Here is a 17,327-nt window from a genome sequence, read left to right as displayed (position 1 = left end):
TTCAGCCTCACTTCATCAATGGCTTTTTCTTCCAGTAGCAGTGCTTGGTTTCAGTTTCCAGGCTTTTCCAACAGTACCAGGACCAAGCTCACAGTGTCTCTTCAGATGTACCATTACCAGCCAACCCAGGATCCCTCCTCCCAAGTCTGAAGCCCCCTTCCAAAGGGCATCTCTTTGATGCCCTTTGGCATCGAATGTTTTTAAATGTTGAGAATCCCAACCTCCCTTTGTTGATCTCCCAGCCAGTCCTTGGGGGTGCAGCTTCTTGCAGTTACTGCCTCTGTGTCACCCCCGTGTTCCTTGGTCTTCCCAGTCCTCCAGTACTATTTAACAGTGTTTTAGAATCTCACCAGGAGCACTGATTGTAATTCTTAGATGTTTAATTACATATTCTATGCTCACCCTTTCACTGGACGTTATTTCATCTGTGTGCCCGATCCTCCCGTTTTCTTATACCTCCCGTATACCTGGCAATTTTCTGGTGTCCTCTCATATTCACAAGTGAAGATTTAGAGTACTCATAGCGCCCCTCGTTAACTGCGCTGGTGGCTGTTTGGATTCTGAAGACACCCATAACCACCCACCCACTAAACGGGCTTTAAGCCCCACTGTAGAAATCACAGCTCAGGTGGCGGGCTTCCTACCCCTCCCGAATAGCCAGCACTTCCAGACTTGGCCCCTTCCGCCCGAGGGAAGTTCATGAGTCCTCTCAGAATACCTCCCACTTCTACCTGACTCACCAAACAGCCTTCACAAACTGTTAGCTCCCAGTGCTTTATTTTGGTTTGGGACACATTTTGTTGCTTATTATATATAATTTCTGGATCGTCCTTTTTAGGTTTGTGGCATGAAGTTGATATTGTTCTTAGATTGAATAAAACTAAATTTTTCTTCTTTTATTTATTTTTTTTGTTAACTTTATGGTGTGGAGGACTCTAAATATATGACCTTGTTACCATAGTTCTGGAAGCCTGTCAATACATGATTTATAGATGCAGAATCACCTGTGGGATTTAGTAAGAGAGAAAAAATATGTAATCATACGTAAGGAGAAGAAAAAAGATTTCATGGGAACTATTAATAATTATCAATCTACTGATATATATATATATATATATATATATATATATATATATATATATGCACACACATATGCATATCCACTCCCAGCATTTTTCCTGAGCTTCAGACTACATTTGTAACCAAATATCTCCATGAGACCCACAGTCTTAGTGATATCTCCATTACACTTGATTCAGATGTTAAAATGGAACTGACAGTAAGAGTTGAGACCCCAAGAAAAATAGATGCCACTAACTCCCATTAACCGGCATCATTGCCACTTACAAAGCACTTGGAAGAAGACTAGTTGAAGCTCTTAGCATCTTGACCAACCCCATGTAAATTTGGGTAAGCTGGAAATTGAAGAGGATTTTGGAACAAGCTCTTATTGTGGCAGAGGTATTGGGTGGGGGGGGGGGGGTTCCTCCCCTGCCAAGCAAGGGACCACTTAGAAAGGTCAGCTGGCATCTCTTGGAACTCTGGGGACACAGAGAGCTGATGTCTGCCTCTTTGGTGAAGAGGGATGGCCACACTGAAGAGAATCTGTCCTTCTAGTGTTTGTTGGGGCAAAGAGTGCTTGAGCTGGTCCATGGGCCAGATGTGGGTCACGTGTGAGAGTCTTCTCGAACCTGCCCAGTTAGGCATCCGGAGGGGGAAGAGTTCCAGCAGAATACAAGAGTGCAAGGTGCACTGAGAAAAGAGTTGTGAGCAGCCAGCGAGAGAGGACGCTTTCACTCAGCTTAAGGGAACCGCAGAGGGGACGCTTAGCAATTGAATGTTATCAAGCTGCAGCCTGTCTGCCCCCTCCCCTTGCACTTCTGATCCGTTTAAGTTGCTCTCCTTTATTTTCCTAGCATGCATCTTCTCACATACCACCTAAGGTACATATTAATTACTATTTATTGTCTAGACCATAAGCTCCATAAAGGCAGGGATATTTGTATATGTTGTTGAATGATGTTTCCCCGTCAGCAGAATAATACTTGAGTCATGATAGGTACTAAAGAAATCTGTTGAATTTGAATATGAATTGAATTGGGAATCTCCAACAACCCAGGAAAATAAACAGTAAACACCTCCTGTGCCTGGAGAGCCCAAGGGTGAGAGCGTAGTGATCTAACACCAGTCAAGTCCAACATTTCCTGCTATTACCTCCCCTTTCTGTTCACCGCCTGACACTGACCTACAGTTCTCAGAGGCCAGAGGTACCCTAGTCAGTAGGCAGCTAGGACTAAAAAAACAAAAAGGGTTAACAGAGAAGAAACTAATCTCTTTTTGCCTACTAGTAGCCTGCTCGAGGAACACCTGAACTGGAAGGGAGTGAGCTTTAATTGTAAATAAAATACAGTTTTACACAGGACTGAACATATATTTTTAAATGTTTGGAAACTAGAAATAACTGATTACCTACAGTTGACCTAAAAATTCACTGAGGCTGCAAAATATTTCATCCAAATGTATTGAGGGTTTTAAATGGGTAAATTTCTGATTATATTCCACAGATTCTTATTTTACAGACCAGATATATTGGCAAGTTAAAGCGCTCATTTTCTCTTCTCACTTTATAGCATGTTCCCTCCTGTCAGAATTCTGCCCATCCTTTAGATGGGCATGTTTGGGACTGTTTCTTCTCCAACATCATAGGCAATTCAAGTTCAGAGTCTGTATCTCATGGCCCTCATTTTCTAGCGTGTAATAAAGTGCATAACACATATTAAGCACTTAATAAATGTTTGATGAGTGAGTGAATGAATAAACAAAGGACTGCTTGAGCTCAGAAAACCTTAGGAGCAGCAGAAAGGACAAATTGTTTATTCTGAAGTGTGTGAAAGTTAAAATTAGGTAGGTAAAATGGGTAGGTACATGTTCGTTTATTGAATACCCAGTAAAGGTCCAATCAGGTTTTGTTGAGTGAATGAATGAATGCTAACATAAATGAATGTGTGGGAAGAAATGGCTACAGATATATAGGCAAGGGAAAAAGGTAAAACACAATTTTGTTGGTATGTTTATGCATCTATGTTCATGCTAATAGAATGGATCTGTACATTTGTCTGTGGTTTTTTTTTTTTTCCAGGTGATCCTTGTCTTTGTCCTAAGCATTGGGTCTCTTATAATCTATTTCATCAACTCCACTGAGTGAGTAAAATCCCCTGTCAATCTTGTCTGCTCATATCAGTAGCTTACCAGCTAATTTGGAATATTCTGTCAGGAATAATGCTTAATATACTTTCACGTAAACTCACACACGCAAGCTCATAAGAAAAGGATAAGTGTTTAGTTTCCCCTAGGAAGTACTAAACCCAGCTCCACAAACAAATGAAAAAAGGCATGAGTTTCTCCTGTATCCTGTCATTCTGCACTGCTAGGAGCTGGGGTGCTGTGCATATGTCTCTTATAGTTTCTGGGACTACAAGCTTCCAGCTGTTGTCTCCTCCTTTGGACCGTTTATGTGGGTCTTACGTGCCTTTGGATTCCTTAGGTGTTAAAGCAGAAGTTCTGTAGTCATTTCAGGGTTTCTCATAGGTTCTAGACAAGTTTGGATGGTCTGAGGAAAGAAAATGCTAGACCTCACCGGGGATGTAGGAGCAAACTATCCTCTGTTCTTCTCTGAAGGCATTCCCTTCTCCTGTGCCAAAGTTAGGACAGCTTCTTGGACACAACCCAACCTAATCTGAACTCCATGCTGATCCTCTGGGAATTTTATTGGATTTTCAGCTAAAGTAAAACTGGGATTACAGGGCCACACAAGTCAGGCAACTTTAGAGATCCTACAGAAACTAGAAGTCTTCGTTTTGTGGATTCCTTACTGACCTTTTAGGAACATTTCCTTGGAATTTGCTTCAGATCAGTTCATTGGACGCAGAGTAGCTCTCTATCAGAAGTATACTGAAGCCAAAATTTCCTGGCTGGGTAAGATGGTCTTGCACACCAAAAAGAGCCACATAACCTCTGTGCCTCTGAATCCCATTGATAAAATGAAAATGGAACCAATAAACTCTGAAAAGAAGAGCAGGTAATTCTTCTGTTATTTTCAGCTACATTCACGGCCCAGTGGTTTTGTTCATGCATACCTCTACTCCCAAGAGGAAAGTAATTTCCTTGAGATGTGCACATAAGTGTCTGGGTTGACCATTCATGGTAAATAAATAGAAAATTTCCCACTTGTTCTCTTTATTTGGTCCTCTGTAGCCACAGCTTTTAAAATGTCCACCTTTATAAGCTGTCTTTGTTTCTTTTCCAGCCCTTTTGGAAGCTGTTCTTCATACCAAGACAAAACCATCCCGATTGATTTGACTTTCAATGCTTTCTTTAGTTTCTATTTTGGATTGAGAGTAAGTACCTATTGAACATGGGAGTAAACAGGGGAATACAACCGGCACACTGTAAAGAGATCTGTGTTACACAAAGAGATGCCTTCCTTAGACAATCTGCCTATGCTTTCAGGCTCTAAAGCCAGAGGGTCTGGGCCCTCAATTGTCAAATGTATAGCGAGACCCCCAAACTCTCTCCTGCACTTGAAACTGTAAACCAGGTCTACAATTTTAACACAAATGAAAAGGATTCCTTGTTAAGATATCGTCACCCTATCACCCTGTCCTTCTTATTGGCTTCCCACTTGCCACTCAGAAGAGAGACTGGTAATCACAAGAGAGCAGAACCTGAGTAACAAGCCTCTGAAAATGTCATTGGCTCCACTGATGACATATGTGCCGTATAAATCTATAAAATACTCTTGTGTCTTTAATTTTGTTGCATTCATGTATTCAATAGTTCTCTCATTCCACAAGCACTTTTTGAGGGCCCACCCTAGATCTAGATTCTAGATTTATCTATCTCATGTTTGTGAGATAGATATACACACACACACATATACACACACACATATATACACACACACAGGCACACACAGACATGTACACACACACATATACACACATATATGCACACATATACACACATACATACCCATATATACACACAGACACACATATACACACACACATATATATGCAGACATATACACACATACATACACATACACACACATGCACATATATATACACACATATATACACACATATACACACACATATATACACTCACATATGTACCCATATACACACACGTACACACACATACACACATACACACATATATACACACACGTATATATACACACATACACACACATATGCACACACATATATACACACACATATACACACATACACAAACGTATATATATACACACGTATATATACACACGTACACACACAAACATATACACACACAGGTATATATATGCACATGTAAGTATATATAATATGTATGTGCGTATGAAAGGTATGGTATGTATGTATTTCTGTGACCTTCCTTCAAACTTATTTCAGCCACACTGGCCATCACAGTCTTATTTTTACAGCAGCCCCTCCCTTCTGGAAGCACCTGCTTTCTTATTCCAAATAGGGAAGCTCATAAACACAAGCCTTGGCCAACCAAGCTTCTAGACCTTTTCCATTGAAGACCATCCTAAATCTTGTATCTTCATTGCTCACAAATAGGGGGTTTTACCTATATAATTATATATATATCAGGAAGCTCTAGGAGCAGTAGGAAGGTCAAAGTGATTATTCTGAAATAGGAGAGTTAAGATCTGGTAAGTAAGGTGGATTCACATTCATTCATTGAATACCCCCTAAAGTACAATCTCTTTATCTATATGAATATATAGGTGTGTGTGTGTGTGTGTATATATATATATTTATTTATTTATTTATTTATTTTTATATAGATATATATATTTATATATATAAATGTGTATTTACTTATATAGCTATATAAATATATATGGGTGTATGTATGTATACATTGTATGTATGTAATAGAATGCGGTCAGAGCGTCAGTTGGTGGATGAAATGTACCTGGAAAAAGCCACTCTTGTGTTCACTGTAGAATTTTTGAGGGTAACAGAATCTGGGGTCTTCTGTTTTCATTTCATAGTTTTTGGCAGCTGACGACAAGGTCAAGTTCTGGTTGGAGATGAATTCGATTGTAGACATCTTTACCATTCCACCAACCTTTATTTCTTATTATTTGAAGAGTAACTGGCTAGGTAGGTGAGTTGTGGGAATCAGAAGCAATCTCAGGAAAAACCCCTCAACATTCATCTGTAAGTATCCTTTCATTTTCCTTTAAAGCCTAAATGGCGTTTAAAAAAAATTCCTCCCCATGATCGTATGGTTTTGTAATACATTTTCAGAACCCATTCTTTTTTTTACCCCAGTCCCTGGCGATGGGCCTGATGCCAGTAGGTGTACAGGGTGGTTTATTGTTTATGGATTATCCACACCTGAGGGCAGGGCGCCAACATCCTAGCCCCCTGTGGCACCTTTGTGCTGAGATCCCACATGACTGGGAGAAGTGAAAAGCCTCCCGTGGTCTTTAAAAAGTATAAGTCATCATATCCAGACATGCGGTGACCTGTTAGAGATTTTTTTAATGAGTTACTTTGTCTTTAAGGTGGATGTATTGCCAGTACGTGGGCGTTCTGTGGCTTTTGTCAGTTTTTATGTAATCTTATACTATTATTTATTATCTACAAAATATTTTTTACTAGTGTTACTATCAAACTACATAAAGGCAAACAACACGCAAACCCTGGGGAGCGTATCACGGAGACTCTATAGTCAGGAGTTAAAGTGGTTTATGGATCACTTGCTCTCCATTCTAAAGAAGAGTTAAATAGAGTAAAACGTGAGTTGTGCTTATTGCATACTTTGTAATAATACTACTACTCAGCAACCCTTCGAGGTAGGTATCATTACAATTCCCATTTTACAGATGAGGAACTGGAGAAGCTAAGGGCGTTGCTTTAGATTACAACAGTCATTAAGTGAACCAGAATTTGAACCAGTGCTCAGGTCTTAAACTGATGACATTGTAAGATACTATATTTGAGCATTTCAGGGAAAGATAGAACGTGAGCAGTTCCAGGTGTGGTATAATTCAGACTGCTCCCTCAGTGACCCTCATCTTTCAGCAGCTTTCTTTTTTTGATTGCTTTGTAGGTTTAAGGTTCTTAAGAGCATTGCGGCTGCTGGAACTCCCTCAAATCTTGCAAATTCTGAGAGCCATCAGGACCAGGTAAATGCCAGCCCTGCCTCAAGTACTACTTACTCACTCATTCGGATTAGGAAATTCAAATGTTAACTGAACCTTCAACTCAGCTCATTTCCCATCAGAAACTTCAGTGCAAAAGTCACAAAATCCCTTACTTTCCAAGATACCATTCGCTTACTTTTCTCTCACTGCATTAACCTCACACACAGGCTGGAAAGTTTGCAATCATCTTGAAGAGTTTGTTTCTTCTCTGTTTCTTGGACCTACAATGTGTCAGTCCATTTAGGTTTTAATTCTCCCCCCCCACCAAAAAAAATTTTTTTTTAATCAAAGCAATTCAGACAAAATAGACTTTATAAAGACTGTTACAAGAGATAAGGAAGGACACAACATAATGACCAAGGGATCAATCCAAGAAGAAGATATAACAATTGTAAATATTTGTGCACCCAACATAGGTGCACCTCAATACATAAGGCAAATGCTAACGGCCATAAAAGGGGAAATCGACAGTAACACAATAATAGTGGCGGACAGATCGTCCTGACAGAGAATAAGGAAACGCAAGCCTTAAATGACACGTTAGACCAGGTAGACTTAATTGATATTTATAGGACATTCCATCCGAAAGCAGCAGAATACACTTTCTTTCTCAAGTGCACACAGAACGTTCTCCAGGATAGATCACATCTTGGGTTGCAAACCAAGCCTCGGTGACTATAAGATAATTCAAATCCTATCAAGCATCTTTTCTGACCACAACACTATGAGATTAGAAATCAATTATAGGAAAAAAAACTGTAAAAAACAAACACATGAAGGCTAAACAGTATGTTACTAAATAATCAGTGGATCACTGAAGAAATCAGACACTTTGACTCTATACATTCGTTGTCGTGAATCGATCCTCTGCTGTCCAGGAATGTAAGACAATTCCTCCAAGCCTGAGAGCTGCCCAGCAGCAGCAGTGAGCTCTTGCTTACAGAAATAGAGCTACCTAAATATCTCCAAAAAAATAAAATTACAGTTAAAAAAAATTCCAAACTACCTTTAAGCAGAAATCCTGTTAAAGTTTTAGGCAATTTGGTCTAACGTTACCCACTCACAATCTCCATGCCTCTGCATTCTCACTAGAAGCATCACATAGTACCGGCCAGCTGGGTCTCACTGCTAAGGGTTGATGCTTTATGGAGCATTTGCGCTTGGAAAGGGCTGTTCTTGTGTGGTCAGTAGCCTTGCTGAGAACCACAGAGATTTCAGCTAAACTCTAGGGCTTTCCTTAGGAGACAGGAGCTTGTTTGATCCTCTTCATTCAAAGATCCCGGTGTGAGTTTAGCAATATGGAACTACATTTCTGTGACCTCCTCAGAATTTCATTTTGCAAGCCCACTCTCTGGATCCTTGGGACACTGCCTTTTTTCAATATAATATTAGGCTAGTGGAGATCATCAGAACCTAAGCTTTTTGAACACGTGTGTGTGACGGGGTGTGCCTGAGAGTTGTGCATCTCCAATTTTAATATGGATACGAAGCAAGCAGGGGATCCTGTAACAATGCAGATCAGTAGGTCACGGCAGGGCGTGGGATGCTGCATTTCCAGTATGCTCCCAGGGAAGTGTAGCATTGTTCCTGGTCCGTGTCCCACACTTTGAGGAGCGAGAGTTTAGAGGATGAGGTATTTGTGTTGTTCAGGAACCTGTCAGAACCCAGCAGCTCTTTGTCTTTCTTCCCCTAGCAATTCAGTGAAGTTTTCCAAGCTGTTGTCCATCGTTCTGAGTACCCTGTTCACTGCTGCAGGATTCATCCACCTGGTGAGCATCTCATCCAACCCCTTGATGTTGCGAGTGAGCATGAATGTCTTTTATTTGAAAAATGCAGGCGAACCTTCTGAGCTCCTGTCTGCATCACTATAATCAGTGTGAGGTTTATCTTTTCACCTCCTTTGGATGGGTTTTCTCCACCCCATACTTCTCACAAATATGTATCTTCTACACTCACGGTATCGATGTTCCTCCTTCCAACTTTCAAAACCTGCTCTTAGGAAAGGGTTTAATAAGTTTACTCTTCTAAGGTATAAGCAATAGGTAAAGTTTTTGTTTTGTTTTGTTTTGTTTTGTTTTGTTTTTTTGCGGTACGCAGACCTCTCACTGTTGTGGCCTCTCCCGTTGTGGAGCACAGGCTCCAGACCCGCAGGCTCAGCGGCCATAGCTCACGGGCCCAGCCGCTCCGCGGCATGTGGGATCTTCCTGGACCGGGGCACGAACCCGTGTCCCCTGCGTCGGCAGGTGGACTCTCAACCACTGCGCCACCAGGGAAGCCCTAAAGTTTATCACTGTATCATCATAGGAGTTCCAGCAATTTGAAAAAGAATAAATGGTCAGAGAAATGAAGCCAGTGCGAGAATTTTGTACTTACAAAAGCTGGAGAGTTGGGTGAGGGAGCAGTTGCTGAGTTGCAGAAGGGAGTTTGGGGACTTTCTTGGTTCTCCTGGAATCAATCTGTATACATAGCTGCCTCCTTCGCCTACAAGAAAGGTTAGTTCTCATGCCATATAATCAGCAACATAGTAAATGGACTTCAACAATAGGAAAGAAACTCCTGGACTTTATTGCTCCAGGAAAGTTGAAGAGAAATCATTAGAAAATGTAGAAATTGAAGTGTCATGTTAAAAGCCTGCAAAGGCCTTTGAGAAAAGCAAAACCGAACAAAAAAATAGAGCAGAAGTCTTTTCCACTTGAGCCCTTCTCTCAAAATTAATTTAAAAATCACAAGGAAAAGGAAAAAAAAAAAGTTAAAGAAAGAAACTTAACCATGTTCAGTTCATCAAGAAAAGTGTCAAACACCAAATTTGTTTGGTGTTTCAAGAAACAGATACTACTATGCATAAAATAGGTAAGCAACAAGGATTTACTTTATAGCACAGGGAATTATATTCAATACCTTATAATAACCTATAATGGAAAATAATCAGGAAAAATTACTGAATCACTATGCTGTACACCTGAAACTAACACAATATTGTAAATCAACTATACTTCAATTAAAAAAAAAAAGAAATCTGAAACCAGCCACATCCTTCCTCATCAATCAGGCAGGAGATAGATTTTCTAGAGAAGAAGTATCACAGCAGTAAAGGTAGATCCCTGCATCTGGAGGTTTAGCTGAAGGGGCATAGGTCTGCATTGGGAGAAGCAGTCACCAGTGTTCCCGTAGAGACCTGTTGGCCATCACAGAACGGTAGGCAAAAGGATGCTAAAGGAGATACCATGGTAACAGGTTTTTGGGGGATTTTTTTCCTTTAATAGAGGTTCCAATGAGGGGCTCTCAGGCTGAATGGGGCCTACAGGCATATTTTATTGGACCTAAGATGTTTGTATTATGTGTTTGCTATTTTTGTATTGGTTGATAAGTTTCTTCAGAGAGCTCATATTAAAAGACCTGGATTTCTGGATTCTTTGCAAAAACACAAGATTCTGGCAACCCACTCTCCCAAGGCCACCAACAGCCCCAGCTGAAGAGTAGCTGCTCCCTGTAAATCTCACAGGCTTCTGGTTTGAACACGGTCTCAGGCCCTTCTAAGCACGTGAACATGTGCTCCTATGGGATGTCCAGTCACCCTGGGGAGGAGACCTCCAGTGAGGATGCGTGCAGAGAAAGAGGGAGAAGCCACCTGATGGTTTTGGACTCAGGGCCGTCTACTGTGGGTCACACCAACATCTGAAATGTGAAAAACCTAGAAAAGCTGTAACCCAGAGCAAAAAATTAGTAGATTTTGTTCAGAGGATATTTGAAATGACAAACCGAAATAAAAGGTATGATTGTTCCAACGGTCCCAAGTCATTCCTTCCCATACTTACACCGTCCTTCAGCTAAAAGTTGATACCGGGCTTCCCTGGTGGCGCAGTGGTTGAGAGTCCACCTGCCAATGCAGGGGACGCGGGTTCGTGCCCCGGTCTGGGAGGATCCCACATGCCACGGAGCGGCTGGGCCCATGAGCCATGGCCGCTGAGCCTTCACGTCTGGAGCCTGTGCTCCGCAACGGGAGAGGCCACAACAGTGAGAGGTCTGCGTACTGCAAAAAAAAAAGAGTTGATACCATTGGAGGGTGAGTGTCCACCAGAAAGAAACCAGCATGGTGCCTATGCTAAAATTCTGCCCAAAACAGGGAGTGTGTTGGAAAGCAGAGACATCAGCATAACAGTTACATCGCATTAGGGCTGTCAGAGCAACAATAACATGATAATTTGCCCAAGGGAACAAAGGAAATGTTAAGGAAAAGCCCTTCTTATACAAGGCTTTAAAAAACTGAAAATGATACTTCAAACAAAATACTTAAGGTTTTAAATAAAAGATTACTAAACCGTAGCAGGAGTTGGTAAACGGCCCAAAGATACCAGAGAAAAAGAAGAAAAACGTTTTACAGAGCCAAAAACCACATTAGAGGGGACACAAATGTACTAAGTGTGACAGAAATATGCTCAGAAACATGGCGGACAGGATTGAGGCAAATCATGCCATGGAACAGGACAAAGATACTTAAATGATATGGAGAAAAAACGTGAAAGATGGGTCATGTTGATTTAACGTACTGTAAAATTCATGCTCCTGAAGAAGGGGACACAAATACGGTATCAGAAAAATGTTTGAATATAAAGTATTGAATCTGTAGTTTAGAGGGTATACAGTATCCCAGGAGAAATAACCCTAAATGAGTCCAACCATAGTTTGGAACAATTACCAACCTTTAACGGTAAGGAGAGAATCTAAGCAGAACAAAGAAAGGTCTGTATTAGGGGGGAAATGAAACTAGCCTCAGATATCTTGCCAACATCAGTCAGTGCAGGAAGGTGACAGAGCAGTGTCTGCCAAGGTTGTGTGCGAGTGTAGCCCATCTGTCATTTTAAGCACATGGAAGAGAGAAGAGCATCATGAGTCCCTTTTAAAAATGACCTTGATGATAAAATCCAGCCGCATAGGAGACGGGTCAAAACCAAGACCTCAAGAATGAGGAAACCATGATAAAAAGGAGTGATGGTGATTACTGACTGGATTGAAAATAGAACAAAGACACGGCCAAGGGAATTGTGGGTACAGACTAGAACACACATGTACCATGTAAAAATAATAAAACCAATACAAATGATGGAGAGGTAGGCACGGATGGGAGAGTGTCCTCATGTCCTCCACCTCCATAGCACAGCTCACCTAAGGTTGAAACATAAGGTTTAAAAGTGTAAAGTTTCAGTTTTGAAATGTGACATTAAAAATAGGTAACAATTCAATATATTCACATTGGCCCATAATCTTTAATCTTTAAGTTATTTCCCATCTGGGGCTGAGGGTCGATGCTAACATGGTCCAGGGCAAGAGCAGGGTGGCCAGGTAGACCAGCAGGAGTGACATAGAGGTTCCAATGAGGAACCTCTATGGGAGTGGGGAGGGGTTTGAAGCACTAAAGCAGTACTTCCAAAGAGGGTGAGTTAAATGGGAAAGGGTTATTTGACTTACTGTGAAGGAGATTTCTAGGTTGAAATAAGTTTAGTTTCAGTTTGTAAAACATGTTGTACAAGGGTATGATGGAAGCCCTGTGCTAAGATGTTTACAAGACACTGTGGGGTTTTAGCTTAAAGCAAACTGTCCCAAGCAACACTTCAACTCCTGGAAAAAATATATGTATACACATATATATTATAGTATATATATCATATATATGATTTTTAAAATTGAAGTATAGTTGCTGTACAGTATTATAGGTTACAGTGTACAGTATCGTGATTCACAGTTTTTAAAGGTTACACTGCATTTATAGTTATTATAAAATAGTGGCTATATTCCCCGTGTTGTACAATATATCCTTGTAGCTTATGTTATACCTAATAGTTTGTACCCCTTACTCCCTTACCCCTATATTGCCCCTCCCCACTTCCCTCTCCCCACTGGTAACCACTAGCTTGTTCTCTGTATCTGTGAATCTGTTCATTCTTTGTTATATTCATTAGTTTGTTGAATTTTTTAGATTCCACATATGGTATCATTCAGTATTTATCTTTCTCTGTCTGCCTTATTTCACTTAGCATAATACCATCTGAGTCCATCCATGTTGCTGCAAATGGCAGAATGTCATTCTTTTTTATGGCTGAGTAGTATTTCATTGTATATATATATACCACATCTTTTTCCGTTCATCTGTTGTTGCATACTTAGGTTGCTTCCCTATCTTGGCAATTGTAAATAATGCTGCTGTGAACATTGGGTTGCATGTATCTTTTTGAATTAGTGTTTTTAGGGTTTTTTTTTTTCCAGATATATACCCAGGAGTGGAATTGCTGGGTCATATAGTTGTTCTATTTTTAATTTTTTGAGGAACCTCCATACTGTTTTCTACAGTGGCAGCACCAATTTACATTCTCACCAACAGTGTAGGAGGATTCCATTTTCTCCACATCCTCACCAACACTTGTCATTTGTGTTCTTTTTGATGATGGCTGTTCTGACAGGTGTGAGATGACATCTCATTGTGGTTACGATTTGCATTTGATTTGCAACATGATTAGTGATGTTGAGCATCTTTTAATGTGCCTGTTGGCCATCTGCATATCCTCTTTGAAAAAATGTCTATTCAGGTCTTTGGCCCATTTTTTAATTGTTTTTTTGATGTTGAGTCGTAGGAACTGTTTATATATTTTGGATATTGACCCCTTATCGGTCATATCATTTGCAAATAATTTCTCCCATTCAGCAAGTTGTCTTTTCATTTTGTAGATGGTCTCCTTCACTGTGCAAAAGCTTTTAGGTTTAATTAGGTCCCATTTGTTTATTTTTATTTCCTTTGCTTTAGGAGACAGATCCAAAAAACTATTGCTTCGATTTATGTCAAAGCATATTCTGCCTATGTTTTCCTCTAGGAGTTTTATCTGTGTGATTTAAACTTGGTTTTCTTACAGTACAGTAGTCTTAGAAAGCAGTAAAGGCTCCACATCTGTGGAAGCTGATTAGTAGACTTTGCAACCAAATCTACTACCAGCCCTGAGAGTTAAGTATAGACATGCAATCTCCTTATCTGGGAGTGGAGTATTAGAGGAGCCCACACTCTTAACCTACTCATCCAACTTAAGAAGGAGGCAGCAGTTGGCACACCACTTTAAAAAAGTGATCGGATACTTCAGCAAAGTACATTATTTCTAGTTTTCATTCTGGTTCTTAGCAACAAAACAAAAAACCTGCCTTCCCCAGCCATCGCTAGCATTTTACCGTCTCTTGTGGAAAAATGGAAATGGAAAACATCTAGGAAATAAGTACTATTTGGGGAAAAATGTCTAAAAACAGAAACATAGCGGAAATTTTGTATATATTCTATATAATTAATGTTTGTTATATATCATAACAAATGATATATATGTATAAATTTATATGTATATTCTATAAAGTGTAATGCCATTGCCTAAGTTACTCTTTTTGTTTAAGGTAAAAAAAAAAATCGGATAAACCTAGGTTTCATAAAATGTGAAGACTTAGGGGGAAAATCAGAGGAAGATTTTTCCACAGTTTGTCTTTTTTTTTTAATTGAAGTATAGTTTATGTACAATATTATATGTTACAGGTGTACAATATAGTGATTCACAATTTTTAAAGGTTATACTCTGTTTATAGTTACTATAAAATATAGGCTATATTTCCCATATTGTACAGTATATCCTTGTAGCTTATTTCAGAGTTTCCTTTTTATCACTGAAAAGATTTTTGCAGGGAGGGAGGAAAGTAATCTGGAAAGCTTGTTTGCTCTTCCTGAGACTCCAGCGTTCATGCGCTTAAGCTCACTGAGATCAAGTGCCCATTTAAGTGCTGCTTTCCTTCATGATGATCCTGATGTGATGTAAAATGAGGGTGAATAATAATTGCTCAGTCTGACAGCCTCTGAATCCCGTGGCTCCAGGATGGGAGGATGTGCCCACAGGAAAAGAGATGTTGTCAGCCATTCCCCGCATTGAGCATCTCCACTGTGGGCTCCAGCTACACACCCCTCAGATTTGAGCAGTAATCACCATGAAGGGAAACAAGACTTCTACCCACAATTTGCAAACCCTTCACAGCGACCTGGGAATCATTTACTCTTTCATTTGGATTGAATTAAATGAAACGAATCGGAAGTTGTGCTTATTCTTTATAAACTTGTCCTTGGATTCCATTCAGAGACCTTTCCTAAGTCTTCTCTCTTTGGACAGGTGGAAAATTCTGGTGATCCCTGGCTCAAAGGTAGAAATTCACAGAATATTTCATATTTTGAGTCCATTTACCTGGTCATGGCAACAACGTCGACTGTCGGCTTTGGAGATGTGGTAGCCAAGACATCCCTAGGACGGACCTTCATCATGTTCTTCACCCTGGGGAGTTTGGTAAAGAATATTTTTATGTCTTTTGAATATAGCTACATAAACGAAAAACATTTGGTTAATGGTGAGAAACAAAGTGATATAGGTTTGAGAGTGAATGTTGCATTATTCAGAGCAGGTATCAAATGAAAATGAAGAGATATGTGAATCCCATATTTTCCAAACTGCATCCCCTGGAGCACATGACGTAATTGTTCGATTGCCAGGGATGAGGGTGGTAGACAAAGGAGAGCAGACGTTCCTAATTAGCCTCTGCATTGATTTGAGCAACCGCATCTTCCTTCATCTTTTGCCCATCGGATTATAGTCTTTCTTCCAAAGAGGAAGGGGATTTGAGATTTGATCTGCAGGAAGTTGTGTTCTTTCCAGCCCAAATGAGTAAGCTGTCTCTAAACCAGCATTTTACTACAGATAAGTGAACATCTGTGCTTGGTTCAGGAGTGTGTCAAGGACAAAGGAAGCCTCCTTTTCTTTTAGTGACTTTAATGGCAATTCCTTAAGAACCATCTCCGAGTTCTCCACTCTACCTTTCTGATATCCCCCTGTCCACATCATTGTTACATCCCCTCATTTCTGTCATTTTCCCTTAACCCTACTCTGTCCCATATGCTTTATTTTTTTCCTCAAGCCCCAAATAGTATCAAGTGAAAGAGTCAGAAGGGCAGTTAGAAGTGATGACAGGAAAAAATGGGTGGGGAGGTTGCCTTACTGCTTGTCTTTGCTTTCATCTTTTTGAAGGATGAAAAGCATTTAATTAAATTTTAACCAAATCCAAAGGCTGAAATAAGGAAGAAAACTGGTCTCCCTTTAAAAGCACAGTTCCCAGTCATGCCCTTCTTAGAAGAGAGAAAGTTTTACGTACCTGCTTTCTCCTCTGTAATCTTGGAATTTTGAAGTATCCTCAGGTTTTATTTGCCAATCATTTTAGGTTCTGTTTGCGAACTGCATCCCTGAAATGGTGGAACTTTTTGGTAACAAGAGGAAATACACCAGTTCCTATGAAGTGGTCAAAGGAAAGAAGTAAGTAGCTTTCAAGTATAATTTCTACAGTTTGAGGTATTCTACGAAGTCACTCTCCCTTTTGAAACACGATTGCCTGGCCTAGGTAGATAAGTTGGCAAGGTCCTCATTCACGGAAGAGGGCTGGAATAAAAACCATGAGAAGACGTTTGCTACCTGATACGCACTACCATCTAGATGCTCATAAGAGGATTAAATAAACTAGAATGACAGATATGTTGTCATTCGGCGTCACATGCTGATTGTGCCAATATTTGTCCATTCCTTATCTCGGACTGTTCTCTTCTATCCATTCCTGATTGTCTTACTCATTTGAACCATGTGGTTGACTCATGGCTAACTTTACATTAGGATCCAATTAGAGTCACAGTTCGAATTTAAAATAATTCAATTCCGTTGTCTTAGCCCAAACTCCCCTCAAGCTCATCCATGGGAAGAGGTTTGCTAGCGTGAGGAGGGGTTTCAGCCTGTCCTCCAGTCCTTCACAGATCACCTGTTTTGTCCATGCCACAGCTGTTCGTTCCCAGGAGCGAAGTGGATTTGGAGTTGTTTTTACTCTACTTCTCTGTGGATATATGTTACCTCCATTGCCATTATGATTCTTCATACCTAAGGAGAAGATAAGGAATTGGAAATCTCAAATTCAAAGCGATTCTTTTTTATTTAGTCTCTTACCTGCTGTAGAGGAAAGAGGCGCAGTGGAGATAAACTCCTTTGGAGTGATGTCTTAA

General features: G+C 40.2%; 1 protein-coding gene across 1 annotated transcript in view; it reads left to right on the top strand.

Annotated features, from left to right (window-relative positions):
- The window catches only part of KCNU1 (potassium calcium-activated channel subfamily U member 1), a 168,441-nt gene that overhangs the window by 42,455 nt on the left and 108,659 nt on the right, over positions 1–17,327 (top strand). Inside the window, exons 6-12 of the mRNA XM_033415052.2 lie at positions 3,140–3,201; positions 4,307–4,397; positions 6,068–6,179; positions 7,135–7,210; positions 8,922–8,997; positions 15,409–15,579; positions 16,505–16,596. Coding sequence (XP_033270943.2) covers positions 3,140–3,201; positions 4,307–4,397; positions 6,068–6,179; positions 7,135–7,210; positions 8,922–8,997; positions 15,409–15,579; positions 16,505–16,596 — 680 coding nt within the window. The remainder of the gene's footprint in view (positions 1–3,139; positions 3,202–4,306; positions 4,398–6,067; positions 6,180–7,134; positions 7,211–8,921; positions 8,998–15,408; positions 15,580–16,504; positions 16,597–17,327) is intronic.

Source organism: Orcinus orca, chromosome 21 (assembly GCF_937001465.1).
Source record: "Orcinus orca chromosome 21, mOrcOrc1.1, whole genome shotgun sequence".
NCBI lineage: Eukaryota > Metazoa > Chordata > Mammalia > Artiodactyla > Delphinidae > Orcinus > Orcinus orca.
Note: the sequence above shows the minus strand (reverse complement) of the source record. Positions and strands in the feature narration are given on the sequence as shown.